The sequence below is a fragment of the Geotrypetes seraphini genome, chromosome 6 (assembly GCF_902459505.1).
Source record: "Geotrypetes seraphini chromosome 6, aGeoSer1.1, whole genome shotgun sequence".
NCBI lineage: Eukaryota > Metazoa > Chordata > Amphibia > Gymnophiona > Dermophiidae > Geotrypetes > Geotrypetes seraphini.
In genome coordinates, this window is record NC_047089.1 from 207,903,494 (window position 1) to 207,925,707 (window position 22,214).

The window sequence follows — 22,214 nt, forward strand, 5'->3', positions numbered from 1 at the left end:
TCATTTCTATGGAGTTAGTTTTAGCAATTTGTTAGAACAAACTGGTATCTATATATTGCATTGTGAGGTGGGTTCCAGCTGGACACAGAACCAAAGGAAATTGACCTATAACAGTACTGTGATAGACGACTCAACTAAAGACTGAAATAGCCCATCTAGTCTGCTTTGTAAAGTGCCTAGGTTTGTAACTGCCACGCTGTACAAGTTCCCCTCGCAGTTTCCATGGCGACCTTCCTCATTGTCACTCTTTTTGCCAGCACGTGTTTATCCTATGTAATTATGCATGTCTACAAGCTTATTTTCCTTCACCACTTAGCAAATCTCAACTGAAGTATGCTGAAACCTTGCCAGATCCTTCAAAATAAAAGAATACTTTTATAAAGATAGCTAAGTACTTTTCATAGCTTTAGAATTATATTTATTATTGTCTTTTGATTTTATATATTTTTTCTTTATTTAGTCTTTGACAGAAAAGATGCTTTACCTTTGGGGACATTTTCCAAATATACTTGGCACATTACAAATATCTCACAAGTTAAACAGATCTTTGACACTCCAAAGGTAAGAAATATTTCTTGTTCCTTGTAAAGCATGTGTATCCCATATTTGGGGTGATGTGTCAGCACAGACAATGTGAAGTCTATAGATGGTAGTGGTGAGAAGAGAGAATATCATTGCAACCCAGCTCTAGATGGGTAAAGTGAGATCATTGAAATAACATGACACACCTAGGGTCACACAGAAAGTGAGTGAGGAAAGGACTTTTACCCACATTGTCAGTGCTCTAGATGAGACCATGCCCTCTGACTTGACAGGCCATGAGGAAATAGTCAACAATTATAAACATCAAGTATACCAGAGAAGCAATATTTGGATTTTCTGGTTCTTTGTGATAAGGATTGAACTTCAGTTCCACAAGCACAACAAAATGACAGAAGAACAACCCTTATCACATAGCACATACTGTTCCCAATATATGTTTGCTGGGTTTTTACACCCCTGTGCAGTGATAAGCACATATTGCAATGTGTGATGTGATGCTGCATGTTTGCTGAAGTCTACCAAGCTCTGCAGCAGTCTAGACCACAGTTCTTCAACCGCCGGTCCGCGGACCGGTGCCGGTCCGCAGAAAATTCCTGCCGGTCCGCGCAGGGCCGGCAAGATGGACGTTGTTAAATTTCCTGCCCTGGTGGTTTTCGCGGAAATCTTCTGTTCCTCCCAGCCTCGGGCGATCAAGACAGGCTGCCGACGTCGGGCATTCCCTCTGAGTCTCGCCTATGCGGAAACAGGAAGTCGAAACAAAATAGGCGGGACTCAGAGAGGAAAGATCCCGACGTCTGCAGCCTGTCTTGATCGCTGCCCCTGCCGAGTCGCCGAAGAGGGCTGCGGGGAAGCTGCAAGTAGAAGGGAGATGGTCAGCGTGCGCGATGGGGGGCAACGTGTGGATTGGGGCAATCAGCAGCGTCTGTGCTGAAAGCCTGCCCACGTGCAGAATGCGGCGGATAGGGGCCTCCGGCTCGTCTTGGGCGGCAGGGCCTGCAGTGCAAAGCTGTTTTTGCCGGCTTGGGGGGGGGGGTGTCACGAATGTGCAGGGAGCCTTCAACAGTGGCTGTCTCCTCTCCTAGCAGCTCTATACTTACCAGGGCAGTGATTCACTTTGGCAACTTCCCCTTTCCTCAGAGGCGGCAACGGACCCAAGGCTGCCTAAGGAAATCACTTCTGCAGGCAAGTACTGAGAGCTGCTGGAAGGAGAGGAAGCCACTGTTGGAGGCTGGAAAGCTGATGGATAAAGGGAGAGCTGCTACTGCACCTGGAGGGAGGTAGAAAGAGAGATGCTGCTGGGAGGGGAAGAGGGAAAGGGATGGGAAGAGAGCTACTGTTGGATAGGGGGGAGGAGGGAAGGGAGAAGGAAAAAAGGAAGGAAACAGCTGGCAGGGAGATTAGAGGAGGGAAAGGGGAGAGACAGGAATGAGAAAGTAGAGAGAGATTGATGCTGGAAAGGGGGTCAGCAGAGAAATGAGAGAGGGATAAAGATGCTAGATCTGGTGTAAGAGAGATAAAAATGAAGAAAGCAGTGAAGCTGGAATGAATGATGTAAAAAGGAGAGAGGAGGCACAGGCTGGATGGAAAGGGGAGAGGGGCATAGAAAGAAGTCAGATACATATGGAAGGGGGAGAGGCCAGACAGTGGATGGAACGGGCAGACGCTGGAAGGAAGAGTGGAAAGAAGATGAAAGCAGAGACCACAAAAGGTAGAAAAAAATCATTTTATTTCTATTTTGTCATTACAATATGTCAGATTTGAAATATATATCCTGCTAGAGACATAACTAGGGACTGCAAAGCCTAACACTATTCCTGTCATGTGTTGACTGCAGTATTCTGTTAGCATGATATTTCTGTGTAGCATTCTGTAATAATTTGGCTTGTTCAGTTTTCTTGATAGTAGAGGGGATATATGTGAAGGGGAGGGGAGACAGGGGTTTTGTTGGTCCTTGCTCTGAATATTTATATTTATAAAATGACAATTGTACAGAATATTGTTTCTTTTTATACTTTAATAAAATACGTTCAATATAAAATCATAACTGAGGCTTGTGCAGATGGGATCAGATGGTTTGTGGGGACCGAGCTTTGCGGAGACTGGGTGAAAATGTGTTTTTATTTCGGTCTTAGTAGTTTGCCGGTCCACAAAATAATTATTTTATTTATGCCGGTCCACGGGTGTAAAAAGGTTGAAGAACACTGGTCTAGACTATGGCCACAAACAAGATGAGAAGGGAACTTTTCAACCTCATTGTATTCAATTTTTCTCATTTGGTCTCTAGTAATTGTCTCTTTGCTGGGTAAGGAGTAATGTTGTATTCCTTGACTGGATTCTTTCCAGCTTCCTTTGGAAGTCACACGCAGCTTCATTCAGAAGAAAGACGGAACATATGAAGTCTTTAAAAGCCCCAAAGTGGAAGTTGAGAACATCGCAGAGTCCTATTGTCGGCTGGAGAAGCAACCTGTTGCCCGACCTTTGGAACTGAAGACATTCCTGAAAGTGGGTGAGTGACTGAATGACACAGTGTAGTATGTATGCAACTGGTACATCACCTTGTTGAGCATATCTGAATAGCTCTCAGGATCCCTCATTTTGTAGCTATATAAGGTATTAAATGATGTATTGACTCTGGTACTTCCTAGAAAGTCCTACATGTCCTTGCTGCTTTGATAATATGCTCTTTCATCTCTTGGATTCTAGGTAGTATGTCACCTGATCAGAAGCAACTAATCCCTTTTATGATTGAGTGGATTCCAGACATTTTACCTCAGTCAAAGATTGGTGAACTGAGACTTAAATTTGAGTATGGCCATCAACGTGATGGAGAATCAGCTGGCTATGAAGAGCAGCATACATCCTTGGACATTCAGCATACCTTGGAACTCATGCCACTTACCACCATTACCTTCCCATGAGTGCATGCAGAATCCACTGCTTCCATTTTCACTTCTTCCTGACCAGTGTAAGAATGTTATCTTAGACTTTTGTTAATTCTACCATGTTCTGTAGTGGCGGTCTGATTTTACCCAAATGTCTCCCTCATTCTCTCCCTATGTGAACAACCTCTGATGATTTAAGATATTTATGGAGGTCATGGCTTTTTGCTTTGTAAATTAGTTTACTGAGATGCTGATGGGCATAGCCCTCACATGTATCATGCTGCTCAGTATAATGTGAAGGCAGTGCTTGAAAAGCATCCTGCCAGTTGATGCACTATCACTTGTGATGTAGCTTCTGATCTGCTTTCAAGCAGCCTAATTTAAGAAGCTGAAGTTATGAGCTACTGCAAGGATACTTGTGCTTTGAAATAAATATATCCTCGCATAAATAGCTGTAGCATATACCAGGTTTGCTAAAGTCACTAAATAAAAAACCTATTTTCCCTTTTTGACACACTGGCTTTGTGGAAGTAACCACACTTTGTGGGAGAAGTTGGTTAGCTACATTTTATTGGCTACGCATCTGGGTATCCAATTTAACCTAAATGTTAGTCCAGGACGACACATCATTGCTCACAATAAAGTGGAAGAAAGGGGTAGTGGTTTTTTTCTGCAAGAAAATCACACATGTATCCTTACTTTAAGATGTCATATCTTGCAAATAGTCTAATTCTAGTTTGGGCAGTAAAATTGAAGGTACTAGTCCCTGTCCATGCTGCGGATATAACTTCTGACTTGCATTCTTATGGGCAGGAGTTAGGAGTGAATGTATAGCCCCCTTAGGATCTGCTGGGTACTTCTTCCAAGGGATCTGGCTTTGGCCACGAAGAAAGACGGGATGCTTGGCTCAGTTGCCTGTTGGTGTGAACCAGTTTGCTATTCTCTTTATTGTACAGTTTTATTTCATGTTTTTGTTCTTTCAAGAGAAGAAGAAAATAGTCCATGTTTTTAAAATATAGAAAAAAATTAAGGATGGGCTTTCATTTGTCCTGAAGAGGTGCTGAGTGAGGATCTGCTAAGGGGAAGTAAATCTCCATTGGAATATCTTACCTGCTGGTATTCAAATTTTGAAAAAGGTAAAACTTGGGCTTTAGTAGGTTATTTCAGTGTCCTTTTCTTTTACTTTTAAGTTCAATACACTGCTTTTTCAGCAAAGTCAGTTTAGATAATAGTGTAGCTTTTAGAGTCTCTGTTAGGGATTCTATATAAAAATTGTTTTAGTCTAGATTAGTATTTTAGTAATTTGTATTTCAGAGCATAAGATCAGATTAGGGCACAGATAGCAGTTGAGAAAAGTCTTTGTTTAGTGTTTAACATTTGTTTAAAATACAGCTAGAAAAAAAATAGCCCTACAGAGCATATCTTTTTGCAAAGGTTTTTCAGTTAGGCGGTTAAAAACTGCTCTTTTGTTTAGTTGCTTTTCAGTAAAGCAATAGTGCCTGATTAAAGAGAAAAGTAAAAGGTCAGGATCAGTGCAGGGTGATTCATCCAGGAGGTGTAGCTGACATTATTTACCCTTAGAAGTACAGCTGAAAAGGTGCCGAGTGAGGATTTGCTAAGGGGAAGAAAAGCTCCATTTTGGAATATCTTACCTGCTAGCACTCAAACTTTTGAAAAAGGTGAACTTGGGCTTTAGTAGCTTATTTCATTGTCCTTTTATATTTTTAGTTCAGTACTCTGATTTTTCAGCAAAGTCAGTTTAGGCAATAGTGTAGCCTTTAGAGTCTCTGTTAGGGTCTTATATGAAAAGTGTTTTAGTCTAGATTAGTATTTTAGTAGTTTGCTTTTCAGAGCATAAAATTAGATTAGGGCACAGATAGCAGTTGAGGAAAGTCTCTGTTCTGTGTTTAATTTCCTCCCACCCACCCCCAAGGCTGATCTTTTGATTTACAGGCTTTTCAGCCAATTAGGAACAGGGCATTGCTTGTGTAGGATTTTTTTGTCTGCTTTTTCTTCTCTTTTTTTTCTTCTCATCAGTTGCAAGTACTTCTGCAACCACAGTATGTCTAGGAAGCATCATTTGACCAAAGCTGCTGTTCAGTTTACAGCTTCTGACTCTGTGCAGACAGAAAGTGTTACCCAAGCAGAGGGAGTGGTTCCATGTGCAAGCTATCTTCAGCTTGAATCCCTCATGAAGGAAGTAAATGAACTGAGAGAAGAGGTAGCAAGACGTAGAAGCATCCATGAGAATGAGGAATCAAAGATTTCCAGAAGTGGTGAAGAAGAGGCCTTGCTGAGAGAGGAAAGTTGAACTCAAGATTACAGGACTCTGCAGGATTGATATTGTGACTCCACCTGCCATTAAACTGTAGAACTGGTATGCAGCCCTGGAAGTGGAGGTGATGAGAGCATGCCAGGGAGAAGAAGGACTAAAGCTCAAAATCCCCAAAGTTGCTGGATCTGAGACCATTATGAGCGTAAGGTAGTGGTGGTTGGTGATTTTCTTCTGAGGGGTACAGAAGCATCCATCTGCAGACCAGACATGTCCCAGAAGGTATGTTGTCTGCCTTGTGCCAGAATCCAAGATGTTACGGAGAGCTTGCCAAGACTCATCAAACCTAGTGACTATTATCCAATGCTGCTCATCCATGTTGGCACTAATGTTACTGCTAGGTACCCCTACGAACGTATCAAAAGTGACTTTGTGGCTCTTGGAGAAAAGGTGAAGCAGTCGGGTGCGCAGATGGTATACTCATCAATCCTCCCTGTTGAAGGTAAAGGCCTGGGCAGAGAAGCTCGCATCCTGGAGATAAATGTGTGGCTGCGTGGATGGTATCGTCGAGAGCGTTTCAGCTTCCTGGACCATGGGCTGCTGAGCAGGGATATGTGCATCTATCAAAGAAGGGAAGAAGTGTCTTCAGCAGCAGACTGGCTGACCTGCTGAGGAGGGCTTTAAACTAGAATCGTTGGGGCAGGGTGATCAAAGCCCCCGGGTGAGTATAAGCCCTCAGGTAAGTGAATCACTAAATACCTCTACTCAAAAGGGAAAAGAGAGCAATGTCTGGAAAGCTGTATAAACCAATGCTCGAAGTATGGGAAACAATGTTCTGGATCTAGAGGCTATGAAGCAAGAGACTGAATTGGATATAGTGGCTATGTGGATATGTGGGTCATGGAGAACCATGACTGGAATATAGTTATATCGGGCTATAATCTGTTCAGGAAAGACAGGATAGGAAGAAAAGGAGGGGGAATGGCATTATTTGTTAAAGATCATATTAAAGCCACACAATTGCAGGATTTGCAGGGTAAGGAAGAGGTATTATGGGTCAGTCTGGAAAGAGGGAATGGAAAATGCATTTACATTGTTTTGATATACAGGCCACCTTCACAGACAGAAGAAGTAGACAGAGATTTAATAGTAGGCATACAGAATATAGCTGTAAAAGGGGAAGTATTAACTAATTGGTGATTTTAACATGCTTTTTAATGATTGGGGTATCGCTATAGCAGGTTTTTCTAGAAGTAGGAAGATCCTAGATCCTCTATAAGGAGAACTGTTCTAGCTTTTGGTAATAGAACCCATGCGGGATGGGGCCCTACTGGACTTAGAGCCGGATGTACTATAAATGGACGTTAAGACTGCGTAGGTCGCTGCGAGCCGATTTTATTTTTATTTTTTTTAACCGATTCCAAAACGGCGATCGATGTTCAAACGGCTTCCCCTGCAAATAGTTTTGTGGAGGTCTGCTGTAATCCCACTCCACCAGTTGCTGGAAAAGTGACTTTCATACATGCGTATAGCTGGCAGGAGAAGCCCCGAAGCGGCCTCTTGTCACTCTGCTATTCAGGGCAGGAAGATTTTTTTTTCATGGCACAGATGTGCTTGTGTTACACACTCGCACAATACCTGTCTCCATTAAAAAAAAAAAAAAAAGGTGTGTTGGCTCCTCCTTCCCCCAGACGGCTAACCCCCCAATGACGGCCCTGAAGAAAGAGGCAGGAGGGATGCCCATACCCTCTTGCCTCAACCACCCGGACCCTCACCTTTAAATTACAGAGTTACAGGAGGCATGCCCACTCCCTCCTGCCACCAGGTGGCCCCCTGAAGAACCAACACCCTGCCAGGACCACCCTCCCTTTCCCCACCTCTGGCCCCCGTACTTTAAAAAAAAAAAAAAAAAAATCAGCAAGACGGATGTCTACTCCCTCCTGCCTTGGCAAAATCACATTTTAGTGCATACCGGGCGGTCCCCTTTTACCCCCACACTCCTCCCCTGACACAAAGAATCCCCTGCTGACCCCTCCTACCACCCCACCAAAGTCCCCAAAAGAAGGCCCTGGTCGGCTGGGGGGAGTCAGGTTAGAACCCCCAGCTCAAAGACCTACCCCCATAGCTTGTCGTAGGCATTGTAGAAGAAATTCAGCAAGAGGGATTCACACTCTCTCCTGCTGGCAGGCCCCGTCTCTGCAAAATGGCGGGCCTTCCCCTTCCCAGGCCCTGATTGGCCTGGATGCATAAGGTCTTAAGGTGGTCAAACAGGTCAAAAAGGTGATGGCCCCCCGCCCTAGCTAGAAGGATGCTAGTGTGCATAGGGAGAAGTATGGCAAGTAAGAAAAAAGAAGCATTGATGCCCCTGTATAAGACTCTGGTGAGACCTCATTTAGAATATTGTGTACAGTTCTGAAGACCACACCTTCAAAAAGTGTTCATTATAGGAGAGGTGCTGTTGCATTGTTTTAGGATAATTCTGTTTAGATTGTTGGAGGATAGGGGCCTGAAAGTTAATGAAATGGGCCACAAAACTGAAGGGCAACCAATACCTCTGCACTAGCCTTACTTAAACGGCTAATGCAAACAATTTTGGATCACTGTAAGAATATGGGGTACCAATATAAATACAACAAAGTGGCTTTCATTAAGAAAGTATTTTCAAGATGTACCATATTGCACAGCCATAGAGGACCTGCACATGATGCTCAATAAGATGTTTACCTACACAAACTCTAAAGTGTGCTTCGATTGATACTCCTGATAATGATGCAGAAATTTAAAAGTGATTTGAAAAGGATGTCATGAGCTAGCCATGGTTTTAAAATATGCGCAGTGGTGTGGCACAGTGGTTAAAGTTACGGCCTTAGCGTCCTGAGGTTGTGGGTTCAAACCCACGCTGCTCCTTGTGACCCTGGGCAAGTCACTTAATCCCCCCATTGCCCTAGGTACATTAGATAGATTGTGAGCCCTCCGGGAAAGACAGGGAAAAATGGTTGAGTATAGTATAGAAAACTGAATAAATAAAATACTTAGAGCAACAGGTTTTACTTTTTTACTTTGCCTCATGCTGACATTACTGGGGAGATGCCTGACCTAAAGCTTCTGCTGTGTCCTTTTTCGTTCATTGACATAACTACCTCTTTCCTAATATTGCTTACATATGACCCAAGAGACCTGCTATTCTGATGTTGCCACTCATGCCATTTGTTTCAATCCTTTGTGCTGTGTTTTATGTCCATATGTACTGGGAGGTGAGAGGCTGATATGGATGGACGGAGAGAGGGACATTGGGGTGATGTGTTTGAAGATCTGAAGGTAACAAAATAGTGTGACAAGATAGTATCTGTAGCCAGAAGGATGCTAGGCTGTATAGAGTAAGGTGTAACCAGCAGAAAGGAGGTGTTGATGCAGTACAGAGGGAGAGTATATCAGCCTACTACAAACCACCAATTCGGTCAAATCATCAGAACCAATTACCTGCCATCATGTTTCTATGTTATAAACATCTCCAAGAGACCTTTAAGTATAGTAGAAACAAAGGTCTTAGGCCCAGATTCTCAAAACTTTAACGCGGTCACTAAACTGGTTTCTGACGGTTTAGCCTGCACGCGTTTTAGCAGCAGATTATCAAAACAGCTTATCTCGGCCTTTAGCGAGATTCTAGCAGTCTCTGACACCACTATGCAAATGGGCTTTTCAACATTGAAATAAGCACTCCAATGGATTATTCAAAATCGCCAAGCCATTCTTCAAGAGCAGTGTCGGATTTTGGTGACAAAAATCAGCGACTGGTATGGGGGTGCCAGTTCAGTGATAGCACTGTTAAAAAGTGCATCTTGTAGCGTGTGTTTTGACTACTTTAGAGTCCCCTTTGGCAGCAGGAGAGATGCTTTCTCTCCTGCCGTCAACCAACACACCACCGACAGCGGGAGAAAAAACCAATGTCTCCTGCTGCCAAACATCCTCCCCCAACTCCTCTTGGCAGTGGGAGTGTGATGCCGAATGTCTTCCACTGTCAGACAACATCCCCCCTAACTTCTCTCGGCAGCGGTAAAGATGCCCGCCTGCAGCAGGAGAGATGCCCAACTCCCTTCAACAGCGGGAGAGTTGCCAACGCTCTCTTTCTATCACGCAACCCACCTCCCCATTTCTCCAACAACTCCCCCTTATTTTCAGATGGCTGGCCAGAGAGATGCCTACTCCCTCCAGCCAGCTGAACAGCCTCTTCAAAATGGTGGGCCTTCCCCTCCCCAGTGCATCCTGGGATGCACCAGGGAGGGGCTTGAGGCTCTGATTGGCTTATGCTGTATAAGGCCCTTTCTGTGGGTGGCACACATGTTGGGTGCAGATCTCCATTATTCTATAACACTGTGCCTGTGGGGAGTGTGTGACACAGTGGTTAGAGCTACAGCCTCAGCATCCTGAAGTTGTGGGTTCAAAACCCATGCTGCTCCTTGTGACCCTGGGCAAGTCACTTAATCCCCCATTGTCCCAGGTACATTAGATAGAGTGTGAGCCTGCCAGGACAGATAAGGAAAAATGCTTAAGTACCTGAATGTAAACCAGTTAGACTATAAGTGGTATATAAATACTAAAATAAATCAATCAATCTATGCTTCTTCAATGGTCATGCCTCCTTTTGAGTAGCACTCATTGTTATAGAATAGCATGCAGCCAGATCCGCACACAAATCATAATGAATGCCAATTTAAGTGCTTGTTAACTCCAGTAATTAAATCATTGGAGCTTATTAATTATTTTGTACACAGATCTGGGATCTGTCCTCAATTTTGGACGACTTTTATAGAAACCTAGGTATATGTATATTGACAATCTATACTTGGCAAGAAAAACCCCCAAAATAACAACTCTACAAGCAAAAATCAAAAGATAAACCCCAAAAATAGAGTTGCAAAAAGAACCCCAATAACACAATGATCTATGTATTGTGATCAATATCAAATAAATAAATTATAAATTCTGACTTAAGGTTTGTGTACAAAAAGAGGGAAAAAGACTTCGGATGCCTTTTGCGTCATTTCAAACCAGCCAATGCTGATCAATTGAATAAGACGTCCATATAATCATCGGTCATAAAAAACCCTCTTATAATGTTATAAAGCATTAAGCAAAATATAATTTCAAAATCCTAAACAACTTGGCTTTCATATAGTTTCAAAAAAAAAAAAAAAAATCACTTAGCTTTGGTTGGAAAAAAATCCCAATTCCAACGGGACCGGTCCCCCACTTCAATCCCAAACAGAAACAATTGCAGCACGCCGGAAATCATGGCACCTCTTGGGCGTGTTCATGAAAATGGCAGATTAGGTTGTTGCCAGTATACAAATATATATATATATATATATGTATATATGTATATATATATATATAATATCGTATGTCTGAAGCTTCATTAGTGTCTTCATAACATGCAATTGTTTCTGGTTGGGATTGAAGTGGGAGACCGGTCCATGAGCAGTTCCCATGTGTAAAAGTTTCTACTGATTCCCTGAAGAATCCTTGGGTGAAACGGGTCCCGTTGGAATCAGGATTTTTTTTCCAACCAAAGCTAAATGATATGAAAGCCAAGTTGTTTAGGATTTTGAAATTATACTTTGCTTAATGCTTTGTAACATTATAAGAGGGGTTTTTTATGACCGATGATTATTTGGATGTCTTATTCAACTGGTTTGAAATGACACAAAGGGCATCTGAGATCTTTTTCCCTCTTTTTGTACACGAACTTTAAGTCAGAATTTATAATTATTTGATATTGATCACAATACATAGGAGATCATTGTGGTGGTGGTTTTATTTTTGTTTTTTTTTAAACCGTTTTTGTGGTTTATGTGTATATTGAGCCATAAGATATGAGCATATTTAAGAATAGCACTTAGGTAGCATTTTAGCATATACTGTATGTACACATACATGTATATATGCCTCTAATGACATATACACATAATTAGCATGTAACTGTGAACATGTCCTATGTGGAATCCTATGTTTCCATCAAATTTTCTTTGATAGATCTCTGTGAAGACACCTGCGTCCGTCAAATGGGCTCATTTTTTCACAGAAATCTGTGTCTGACCTAACCTTGGTGCTTCTTTACCCTATGCCTAGAGGGTTTAGAGCCTCTCCTAATGCCTTGGGGGTCTTTCTGGCAATGCCTGTGTTGCTTTGCCCTTCTCTGTGTGTTGGAGTTTTCTTGCCAATGTCTGCTGCATTGCCCCTCTCTCTGATCCTTGGGATCTTCAGTCCACTGTTTATGCCACTCTGCCTCTTTCTTCAAGCAACCATTAGTGCCCTTTGCCCCTCTTATAGTGCTTTGGGGGTCTTCATGCTATTCTTGAAGTGCTTGAGTTATTAGAAGTGGGTCCCATCCAATTTTAAAGTGCAAAATTGCATGCCTCCAAGTAACTGAATGATTTCATGTCTGAAAACCAGCTAAATAAAAATTATTTTCCCATGCACATTCCTACTCTATAGGTCATCTAGATGGGGAAATGGATGTCCAAAGCTGCCTATTCAAAACTAGGCTAGTATTTTATAAAGGAGTCAGTGAGCTTTTTATAAAATACATAAAATGCTGCTGAAGAAACATATGAGGGGCGTTCAATAATTTATCTACCTCATTAGAAAAGAAGTTAAAAAAAAATTGTTTTATTTTTCAATCTAGTCCCCTGATAGCTCCATATACTTCATTCACTTTTCCTGCAATGACTTTAACCCCTTTGAAAAATATTCTTCTGCTTGATTTTCAAACCAGGACATCGCAACTTCCTTGATGTCTTCATCATTTGAAAACTGCTGTCCACGGAGAGATTTCTTCAAAACTCAGAACAGGAAATAATCCAAAGGAGCCAGGTCAGGACTGTAGCGTGGATGTTTCAGCTGCTGAAACCCACATTCTTGGATGGCAGCCTGTGATTGTCGTGATGTGCACTGGCGCATTGTTGTAATAAAACAGAATGTCTGCTGTGAGTTTTCTTCTTTTCTCCTTGATTGACTCCCGCAAAGCGATCATTGTGTTGGCAAAACCCTCCCCAATTATGGTTGTTTTGTGTGGTATGGAACTCCAGAAACAAAAGTCCTTCATCATCCCAGAAGACAGTTGCCATGATTTTGCCTTCAGATTTTTCTGTCTTGAACTTTTTTGGGGTGGGAGATGACATGTGCTTCCACTGCATTGATTCCATTTTGGATTCAGGATCTCTGTGATAGACCCAAGTCTCATCTCCATTCACCAAATAATGAAAAAAATTCACTTGGTCTTCACAGAGCATCTCCAAGTTCTCTTGACAGCACTGGAGCCTCATGGCCTTCTGACTTGGCATCAGCATTCTTGGAACCTATCTTGTACTAACCTTGGACATGCACAACTTTTCATGAATTATTTTCCAAACTGTACCTGCTGAGATGCCCATTTCTTCAGCTATTTGGGAAACCGTAATTCATCTGACAAAATGAAATCCTTGACTTTCTTGCATATTTCTGTGGAAGTTGCTTCCACAGGCTGTCCATGTGAGGGTCATCTTCAATGGACTCTCTACCCCACTTAAACTGCTTGCTCCAAAATTTTACTTTGTAGGATGACGGGGAAGGCTCACTATAAACTGCAGTCATGCGTTCATGGATCTCCTTTGGCCTTTTCCCTTATTTTGTGAGAAATTTTATCACTGAACAGTACTCCAATCTAGCAGTTTCTTACTTGATTCACATGAGGTCTCTTCTGACATCCTGTCTCTTGGAATGAGTAACCTTGAGACATGTCACAATGTGCACAGACTTGTTTCAACATGCTTGCTACTTTCTTTCATACTCAGGTAGATAAAATTATTAAATGCCCATCGTATGTATTTAGTGCTATGCAGAACAGAATTGTTTGTTTTATTAAGGAAGATGTTAAAAAAGCAGCATCCTGATGTAAATCGTGCTACATATGTCTAAGATATGATTTTTGTACTTTTTCTATGTTAGTGGTAGATTTTGAAATGCCACACATCCTTGAGCTGATAAAGGAACTGATCTCCAAAATTCAGCCTTTTTGCAAAGGGAGAGATTGCTTTGAACTAGAGAATGACACAGTGACAAAAATTTATCACCGTTCCCATCCCCACTGATAACTGCGGGAAACCATCTCCATGTCATTCTTAAGGAGAGAGGAAAGAATCAGAGTATGAATGGGCACAACTACTGACACTGAAGTCTTACATTGAAGAATGCTGGTGTAGAAGGACTGAGGTTGAGATAAACACTAAAGAATGACACAGGATTGTTTCCTGCAGTTATCCGTGGGGATGGGGGAACGGTGATTAATTTTGTCACACTGTCATTCTCTACTCTGAACACTAGAGAGGAGGTAAAGCATAATTCTGCTTTTATGCACTCCAAACCCCGGGCCCAAATTAGAAGTTAGCTGGGAACCATAACTTGAAGCAGGTGTAAATTCCAATAGGTACAAACATTGTTGTGTATGTATATTTCAATTACTGCAATACATGTATAAGGACTCCCCAGAATATACCCCTTTAAATTTGTTTGATGCTATCTATATGCATAATTAGTGTCTTTTCTAAAATCACTTCTTATGGTTTTCCTAATTTACATGTATAAATCTTCATCTAATGCAGGGGTGTCCAATGTCGGTCCTCGAGGGCCGCAGTCCAGTCGGGTTTTCTGGATTTCCCCAATGAATATGCATGAGATCTATTTGCATGCACTGCTTTCAATGCATATTCATTGGGGAAATCCTGAAAACCCGACTGGATTGCGGCCCTCGAGGACCGACATTGGACACCCCTGATCTAATGCTTCTAACCTTCACTCAAGACTACAACGGGAACTCACTGCAGCCATTTTGATGACTGCTTTGCACTGGGCAGGAGCGTAGGATGATCGAACCTGCCCCGCGTCACCGCTAGACCACCAGGTAAGGTCTGGGGAAGGTCTGGTGCAGAGTTTTGTTTAAAAAAAACAAACAACAACTCACGAATAACTGAATCCGTGGATTCAGAGGGTGGGACTGTACAAAATATGAAAAAAGCCTAGACTGTTCTTGTCTCTTTCCCACAATTTTATCCTATCACATCACTGAAATTAAACTAGAGTGTTTTGCAAATGTTCCATCCCTTGTACATTTTTCATATGTTGCTGTCTTTAAAACTCCAAAATGCATTAACTTAGGACTATGAAACTGTGTTTAAATAAGTGAACAAAACAATGCAAAGGACAAAAGAGATTCAATATATAAACCAACAAATACTTTTCTGTTAAAATTATTCCTCCAGGAAATCAAAGTCAATGCATCAATCTCATAAATATTAGTTATGAAAAGATACAGTTGTTTATATATATTAATGTTCTTCAAACCTTTTTACTTCTTATATTTTTAATTTTTAACTAATATCAAAGAATAGGGAAGAAAGAAGCCTCAAAGCTCTGCTGACGAATAAATTATAATTCACAGCATTCAGGGCAATAACATAATTGGCATAAAAAAATCCCCTTGCAAAACTATAACTGATCAATCAAAAAATGAAACTCTAAATACATCATAACTTAATTGAAAGCGGAGGGACTAAGCCCCAAGATAGTGTCTCACTAACAGCTGAGAAGGGCTCTGAATCGGAGGTAATTTCTTCGAGCTAATTGTTCGGGAAAGTTTGGCAAATGGGTAAGAGAAAGGGGAAAGTAAGGACTTACCCCTCCGAGACCTCTCCACTTCCACCCTATGATCCAGGCATGATGATGCAACGGGAGCAATTGATGAATCCGCAGGAAGCATGGCGGTTTTTCCAACGGAGGAGGGGAGCAACTGGGGTGTAAGAGGAGAAACCAGTGAGATGGGAGCCAATATGAAAGCTGATTCTGAGCTCTTGGACCTCGAAGGTGCTGTTGGAGGAGCAGAAGAGAGGCACGGAGAGAGCTCCAGGACCGAAAGGTTAGACCACCAGCAGGATGTTGGTGAGCAGATTTTTAAACCACTAGCTAAACCTCCCCATGTTACTTTAGACTCTATCTGGGATGCTGTAGCTCACTTGGAAAAGATTTTCATGGGAAACAAGATTTTGGTGGATAATTCTTTGCAAGACTGTAAAACACGTCTTGTCACCCAGGAGGCAAATAATTTTGAGCTCGAAAAAAGATTGGAGAAAGCTCAACAAGACCTTAAAGAGATAAAATTTAATACCCTGACTTATGGTCAAGGTATGGCTGGATTGAGAAATAAAGTGGAACAAATGGAGAATTATACCCTTAGGTTAAATCTGCGTTTTGTCAACTTTCCTCAATCCAAGATCATAGCCCCCATGGAACTGCTTAAGAAATATCCGATGGAAGTTCTGGGGGGTTCCAAAGGAAGCTGTGCCCCTGTTTTCTCGAGTCTATTTTTTGCCGGGGAAGAAATAGTAGACTCTTGTCCAGAAAGATCTATCTATGGAAAGTTTGAATGTAACGCAAATGTTAGAAACATCTTTGGAAGAAGAGTGTATAAGAACAACACAGATATTAACAGAGATTTCGGCAGTTGGAACCCAAGCACAGTATCGGGTAAAGCTTTGGATTCTTGCCCAGAAATAGCTAAGAAGAAAAAAAAAAAAAAAAATTTAAATTGAATCAGGTTGGGCAGACTGGATGGACCATTCGGGTATTTATCTGCCTTCATCTACTATGTTACTATGTAACACTCTTAGTTACATTTGTGTTTGAGTCTGATAAGGACTGGGTGATGAGAATGTTTTTTTGTAACTTTGATAAATTGTTTTTGGTAGGAAAAGTATGGGTATGTTTGTGTAAATATACAGGAAAAAAGGAAGCAGTTCTTGACCTTATGTTCTCAGGTGATAGCCCTGGGTATTCATTTCTTTTTACGTTTTCATTGTAAATGCTTAATTTTACATGAGTCAAATAGGTATCTTTTCTTTGATCCCAGACAATTGAAGGCTTTTCTTGAGAATAAGCATAAAATACAAGTCCAGGTATCGGATCCAAGGGAAGAAACTGAACATTAAGTTTGGAAGATTGTAATTTAATTAGCTGACGAGATGTCATATTTTTATTTATAATTTTTCCTGTTGAGTTGTTCCTCTTTTTCCTTATGCTCTCTCCTATGTTTAGTTGTGGACTTATAGAGAAATCTGCTATGAAAATTTACTTTTTATTATGTTCCATTAGGAAAATTTCTTGTTGAATTTCTGTTGTTATAGCTGTTTGATTTCTGTTTCTTAATGCATTTATATGCTGTATGTTCAATTAAAATTGAATAAATAAAGATTTTTTAAAAAAAATAACTTAATTGAAAGCAATGTGTTCAGGCAGATGGTCCCACTGACACTTTAAAGCTGCATCAGGGTATCGAACCAAAACCAAAAAACATCAGCCACTTAAATCAAGGAAAACTTATCTTGCTTACCAGAGAAAGATCGTCATGGCCTTACACTTGAAATGTACTCAATTCTTTGGATGTTAAACTGCCCCCCAAAACATAGTTGCGAGATGCTCTCAAGTTTGAATGTTCATTACTTCCTTTTTAATCAAGACTTCAGATTCTATGTAGAAAATTTTTTTTAAAAAAATTATATTTTCTACCAGCTATTTTCATTGTTTTTTATTTAACCTATCAGGTTCTAATGAATTTAAATTTATGTATATTGTGACAGGGAGAATCCTGTCAGGCTGGAAGAAACCTTGCAGTACTCTAAAACTATCCCTAAACCTGCTCCTAGAAGCAGGCAGGGTAGGGAAACTGCCCTGCAGAATTTATCCCTAGTGAAAGGCAACCCAAAAGTGACCCGATTATACTTGCCTAGTTCTAGTGTAGGGAATGCTAAAAGCAAAGAACTACAGGTATCAGCATGCACCAGGCAGGAGATAGCAAAACCCACAAAGGGATTAACTTCTGCAATCAGCTCTGCTGGGGGCTTGGTTAGTGAGCAGGGAAGCTATCCAGGCTCATTAGCAAAGCACTAGAGAACCATATGTTTTGAGAGGCAATCAGCCCCATGCTAGAGAAAAGGGTGTGGTCTGTAGGCCAAGGAGGCAGCCACAAGCTTACAGCATTGCTGAATCCTTGGTGAGAGGCAGACCTGTGCAAACCCGGATTCAGAAGGCAGAGACCAGCACTTCCCAGAGCAAAAAGGTAGAAAACCTCAGAACTGAAGCCTCTAATCTTTCTTCTGAAGATACTGAATATGATGAGGAAATGCCAGAAGAAATGTTAGTAGGGGATATTGAATTGGAGTCTGAGGAATTAAGCATATTTGAAGGCATGATCACAGAGTAAAGTTTGAGGGAAGCAAAATCTGTGGTGTTGCCTCATAAAACAAAGTATCAGAACAATTAAGAATTACACTTCTCCCTCTGTATCCACGGGGATTAGGGGCAGAGCGAATATTTAAAAACCGTGAATAATATTCGGGACGGTTCTGCCCCTAACCCCCGCTTCCCCCCAGCTATTTTAAGCTCTGTAAGACCCCCCCTTAAGCCTTACCTGGTGGTCTAGCGCACAGTTCTTCAACCGCCGGTCCGCAAAAAAATGTTGCCGGTCCGTGAAGGATTCGGGTCCCCGCCGCAGCAAAAAGTGCCGGCGTCAGCTGATGTGCAACTTCCTGTTGCCGTCGCTATGCCGGCACTCCTGCCTTCCACCTCCTACTCCTGCCGCATGTCTCCGCACCCCCAGACAAGCAGGGGCAGCTCTGGGTGCTTTTAACTTCGGCACACAGCTTCCCCTAAGCAGTATTTTAGCCGCGGTTTCATGAGGCAGCCTCGGGGCCTTTGGTAGGCCGGCTCGTTTCAATGATGTGATGTGGGCCGGCCTACCAAAGGCCCTGAGGCTGCCTCATGAAACCGGCTAAAATACAGCTTAGGGGCAGCTGTGTGCCGAAGTTAAAAGTACACAGAGCTGCCGCTAGCCTACATAGAGGAAACATTTGCTGGAGAGGGAAGGAAGAAAGGGAGTAGGGGTGCTCCTGGACAAGGGAGGGGAAGGGGCTACTGCTGACAGGGGAGAAGGGAAAGGGAAGGGACGAGAATTACTGTTGGATAAAGGAAGGAGGAAAGGGAGAAAGGGTACTCCTGGACAAGGGAGGGGAAGGGGCTACTGCTGACAGGGGAGAAGGGAAAGGGAAGGGATGAGAGTTACTGTTGGATAAGAGGAGGAGGAAAGGGAGAAGGGGTACTCCTGGACAAGGGAGGGGAAGGGGCTACTGCTGACAGGGGAGAAGGGAAAGGGAAGGGACGTGAGATACTGTTGGATAAGAGGAGGAAAGGGAGAAGAGGTACTCCTGGACAAGGGAGGGGAAGGGAGTACTGCTGACAGGGGAGAAGAGGAAGGGACGAGAATTACTGTTGGATAAGGGGAGGAAGAAAGGGAGAAGGTACTGCTGGACAGGGGAGGAGGAACATTGGAAGGAAACAGCTGGCAGGGAGATTAGAGGAGGGGAAGGAGTCAGGATGGAATGGAGAGATCAGATGATAGAAAGGGGAGAAACAGAGGAATGACAAAGTAGAAAGAGATTGATGCTGGGAAGAGGGGGTCAGATGAAAAATAAGGAAAGAGGGACAAAGATGCTAGATCTGGTGTAGGAGAGAGGGGCATAGAAAGAACGCAGATACCATATGGAAGGGGGAGGGGTGGAGGGCAGACAGTGGATGGAAGAGGCAGATGCTGGATTGAAGAGACAGGGCAGACGCTGGATGGAAGAGAGTGAAAAGAAGATGAAAGCAGAAACCATAGACGACAAAAGGTAGAAAAAATAATTTTATTTCTATCTTGTGATTAGAATATATCAGATTTAAAATATGTATCCTGCTAGAGCTGATGTTAGACATAACTGGGGAGTGCAAAGCCCAGGCAGTGCGTCTTTAGCTTCCAGCTGGCTTAGGGCTCTCTCTGACCAGGAGGCAGTTGCCCTAGTTCCACTTCCCTAACACCATTCCTGCCATGTGTGACTGTGGTATTCTGTTAGCATGATATTTGTGTAGCATTCTGTAATAATTTGGCTTATTCAATTTTCTTGATAGTAGAGGGGATATATGTGAAGGGGAGGGGAGACGGGGGTTTTGTTGATCCTTGCCCTGTATTATTTATATTTATAAAATGACAATTGTACAGAATATTGTTTCTTTTTATACTTTAATAAAATATGTTCAATATAAAATCATAACTATTTGAGGCTTATGCGGATGGGATCAGATGATTAACGGAACCGAGCTCGCGGGGATGGGGTGGCAATGGGGTTTTTAAAAATTTCAGTCTTATTAGTTTGCCGGTCCACGAAATAATTATTTTATTTCCGCCGGTCCATAGGTGTAAAAAGGTTGAAGAACACTGGTCTAGCGGGTTTTTGGGGCAGGAGCGATCTTCCCAGGCTCCTGCCCCATGCAGATTGCTCACAGGAAATGGCTGCCTTGAACTCCCATAGTCTCTCGAGTCATTTCCTATGAACAATCTTTACAGGGAAGGAGCATGGGAAGATCGCTCCTGCCCCGAAAACCCGCTAGACCACCAGGTAAGGCTTAAGAGGGGGCTTACAGGGCTTAAAATAGCCCAAAAAATTAAAATAGGCTTTTTTTATTTAAAATCGCGAATAACTGAATCTGTGGATGCTGAAACCGCGGATTCGGAGGGGGAAGTGTACTGCTTCTGATTTAACTAAAAGTAACAGAAGAGATAAGAATTCCATGCTCAGAGTGAGAGGGCTAAGTACACCCTGAGAATTGCTCCAGAGGCAAGCTGTTTGAAATTGCCTGGTTTTTTTTTCTTGAACTTTAGTAGTGAATAGAACATGGTGGGCTAACAGGCTGTTTAGCCACCAATGAGAATTTTTTTGTTTGTATATTTTGGAATTGAATTACAATATAAAACCAGAAAATAAAGTCATCTTAAAATTCACACTAAACACCTGTACTGGACCTTTTTATTTTGATGCAGACATCCCTCTACCCTCCATGCCTCATTCAACCGCTCGGCTGAGGCTTGGATGACCCAGGTCAGAACTCGGGCTACTCCAGTCCAGGTCTTACCCGGTCACAATATTGTTCTTGCTGTAACAAAGTCCCTCTCTGATCAGCTTCTGTTTCCAGTACATGATCAATAGCACAACAACAATGTAGGGAGGAAAAATTGTGAGCCCATTCTGGGCAACATTGCACTGTTGCTGCTTTCATCCTTTTGTATGTCAAAACAACTTTTGTGTTCGCTTAACCTCTGCTTAAAAGGTCACCTTGCTTGTCGAATATATAATCTAGGAGAAGGACATATCAAAACAAATTACAAAATCTGAATGCTGTGGTAGCTGACTCGTCAACCTCAGTAGTGGCTGCATGTATCTTGTTCAGAAAGAGATTAACCTATGATGATGCTTGATGGTATGAAGGTGCCCTCTAGTGGACAGCTTCAGAAGTCCACTGAAAGGATCAAAACAAACGCTCTTCATTCCAGAGCTAAATCACAAAATCTACAAGAGTGACATTTAAAATGATTACCTCAACCACTGAGATTTCATCATAAATTTTTGCAGGAAGAGGCGGGTGAGGTAAACTTTGTTGGGCTAGCGCAGAAATGGATTCAAGACCTATGGGTCTCTATAACGCCGGATATGTTGAAAAAGGGCCTGCAGCTGGGTAATAAACATCTGACTCAAGCCACAGACAAAGAACGTAATTATAAATTTGTCTTGCGAGCTTTTTATGCCCCTAACGGGGCCTATAGAGCAAAACTTTGTGCAGGTGATCATTGTATTAAATGTTTGCAGACACACGCCACTCTTGGATACATGTTTTGGCTTTGCCCTTGTGTGTCTCAGTTTTGGACTCAACTTATAGTGTATGTGGCACAACTTTGGAACTGCTCATGGCGCATACATCCTAGTTTTCTTTTTATGTTGCAGGCCCGTCTTCACCCTATTCGACCGGGTTGTGCAGCCTTTATTAGGAGAGCCATTGTTTTGGGCAGAACTAGTATTCTGCATTGCTAGCTTTCCCTACAACCACCTACTGTTTCACATTGGAGGACTCTGATGATACAACACGCACTGGTGGAAAGGAGAGATATGGGAGCTCTGAACACCAGAAAAGGCCGCCTGTTTGAACTATGTTGGACTCCCTTTTGCATGACATAGATCCCCTTCATTCAGAACAAGCTTGGTGTTTGAGTGAGTATCTCTTTCTATGTACTTGCTGCTCCTGGGGTGGGAGGGGGTGGGGGGATATAAATAAAGCTATTATTATTATCTTGTAATCTTCTGGATATGACCAGAATCTCCTCTTATTGTAATCCGCCTAGAACCGTAAGGTATTGGCGAAATAAAAAAACACCAATGTAATGTAATGTTGGTTGCTGTTACACTGTAACTGCTGATTGTTTTTGGAATATATTACTGTACTTGTTTGCTGTTGTTTTCTGAACCTTTAATAAAGAGATTTATACATAAAATGATTACCTCTATCACTCTGTGTACCACTTTTTTCTTCAATGTTTGAAGGACATAAAATTTCTTTCAAATTGTGAT

At 42.1% G+C, this 22,214-nt stretch overlaps 1 protein-coding gene across 5 annotated transcripts in view; it reads left to right on the forward strand.

Moving 5' to 3' along the window:
* Positions 1-21,879, forward strand: part of C6H2orf42 (chromosome 6 C2orf42 homolog) — a 54,269-nt gene extending 32,390 nt beyond the window's left edge. For 3 of the 5 annotated variants that reach the window (XM_033948066.1, XM_033948070.1, XM_033948067.1), the window contains 3 exons: positions 461-561; positions 2,887-3,049; positions 3,247-3,937. In XM_033948066.1, coding sequence (XP_033803957.1) covers positions 461-561; positions 2,887-3,049; positions 3,247-3,461 — 479 coding nt within the window. In that variant the 3' untranslated portion in view covers positions 3,462-3,937. Of the gene's footprint in view, positions 1-460; positions 562-2,886; positions 3,050-3,246; positions 3,938-12,472; positions 12,529-21,593 lie in introns of those variants that run through there. The other 2 variants (XM_033948069.1, XM_033948068.1) reach the window with 2 other exon arrangements.
* The last annotated feature ends 335 nt before the right edge of the window (positions 21,880-22,214 follow it).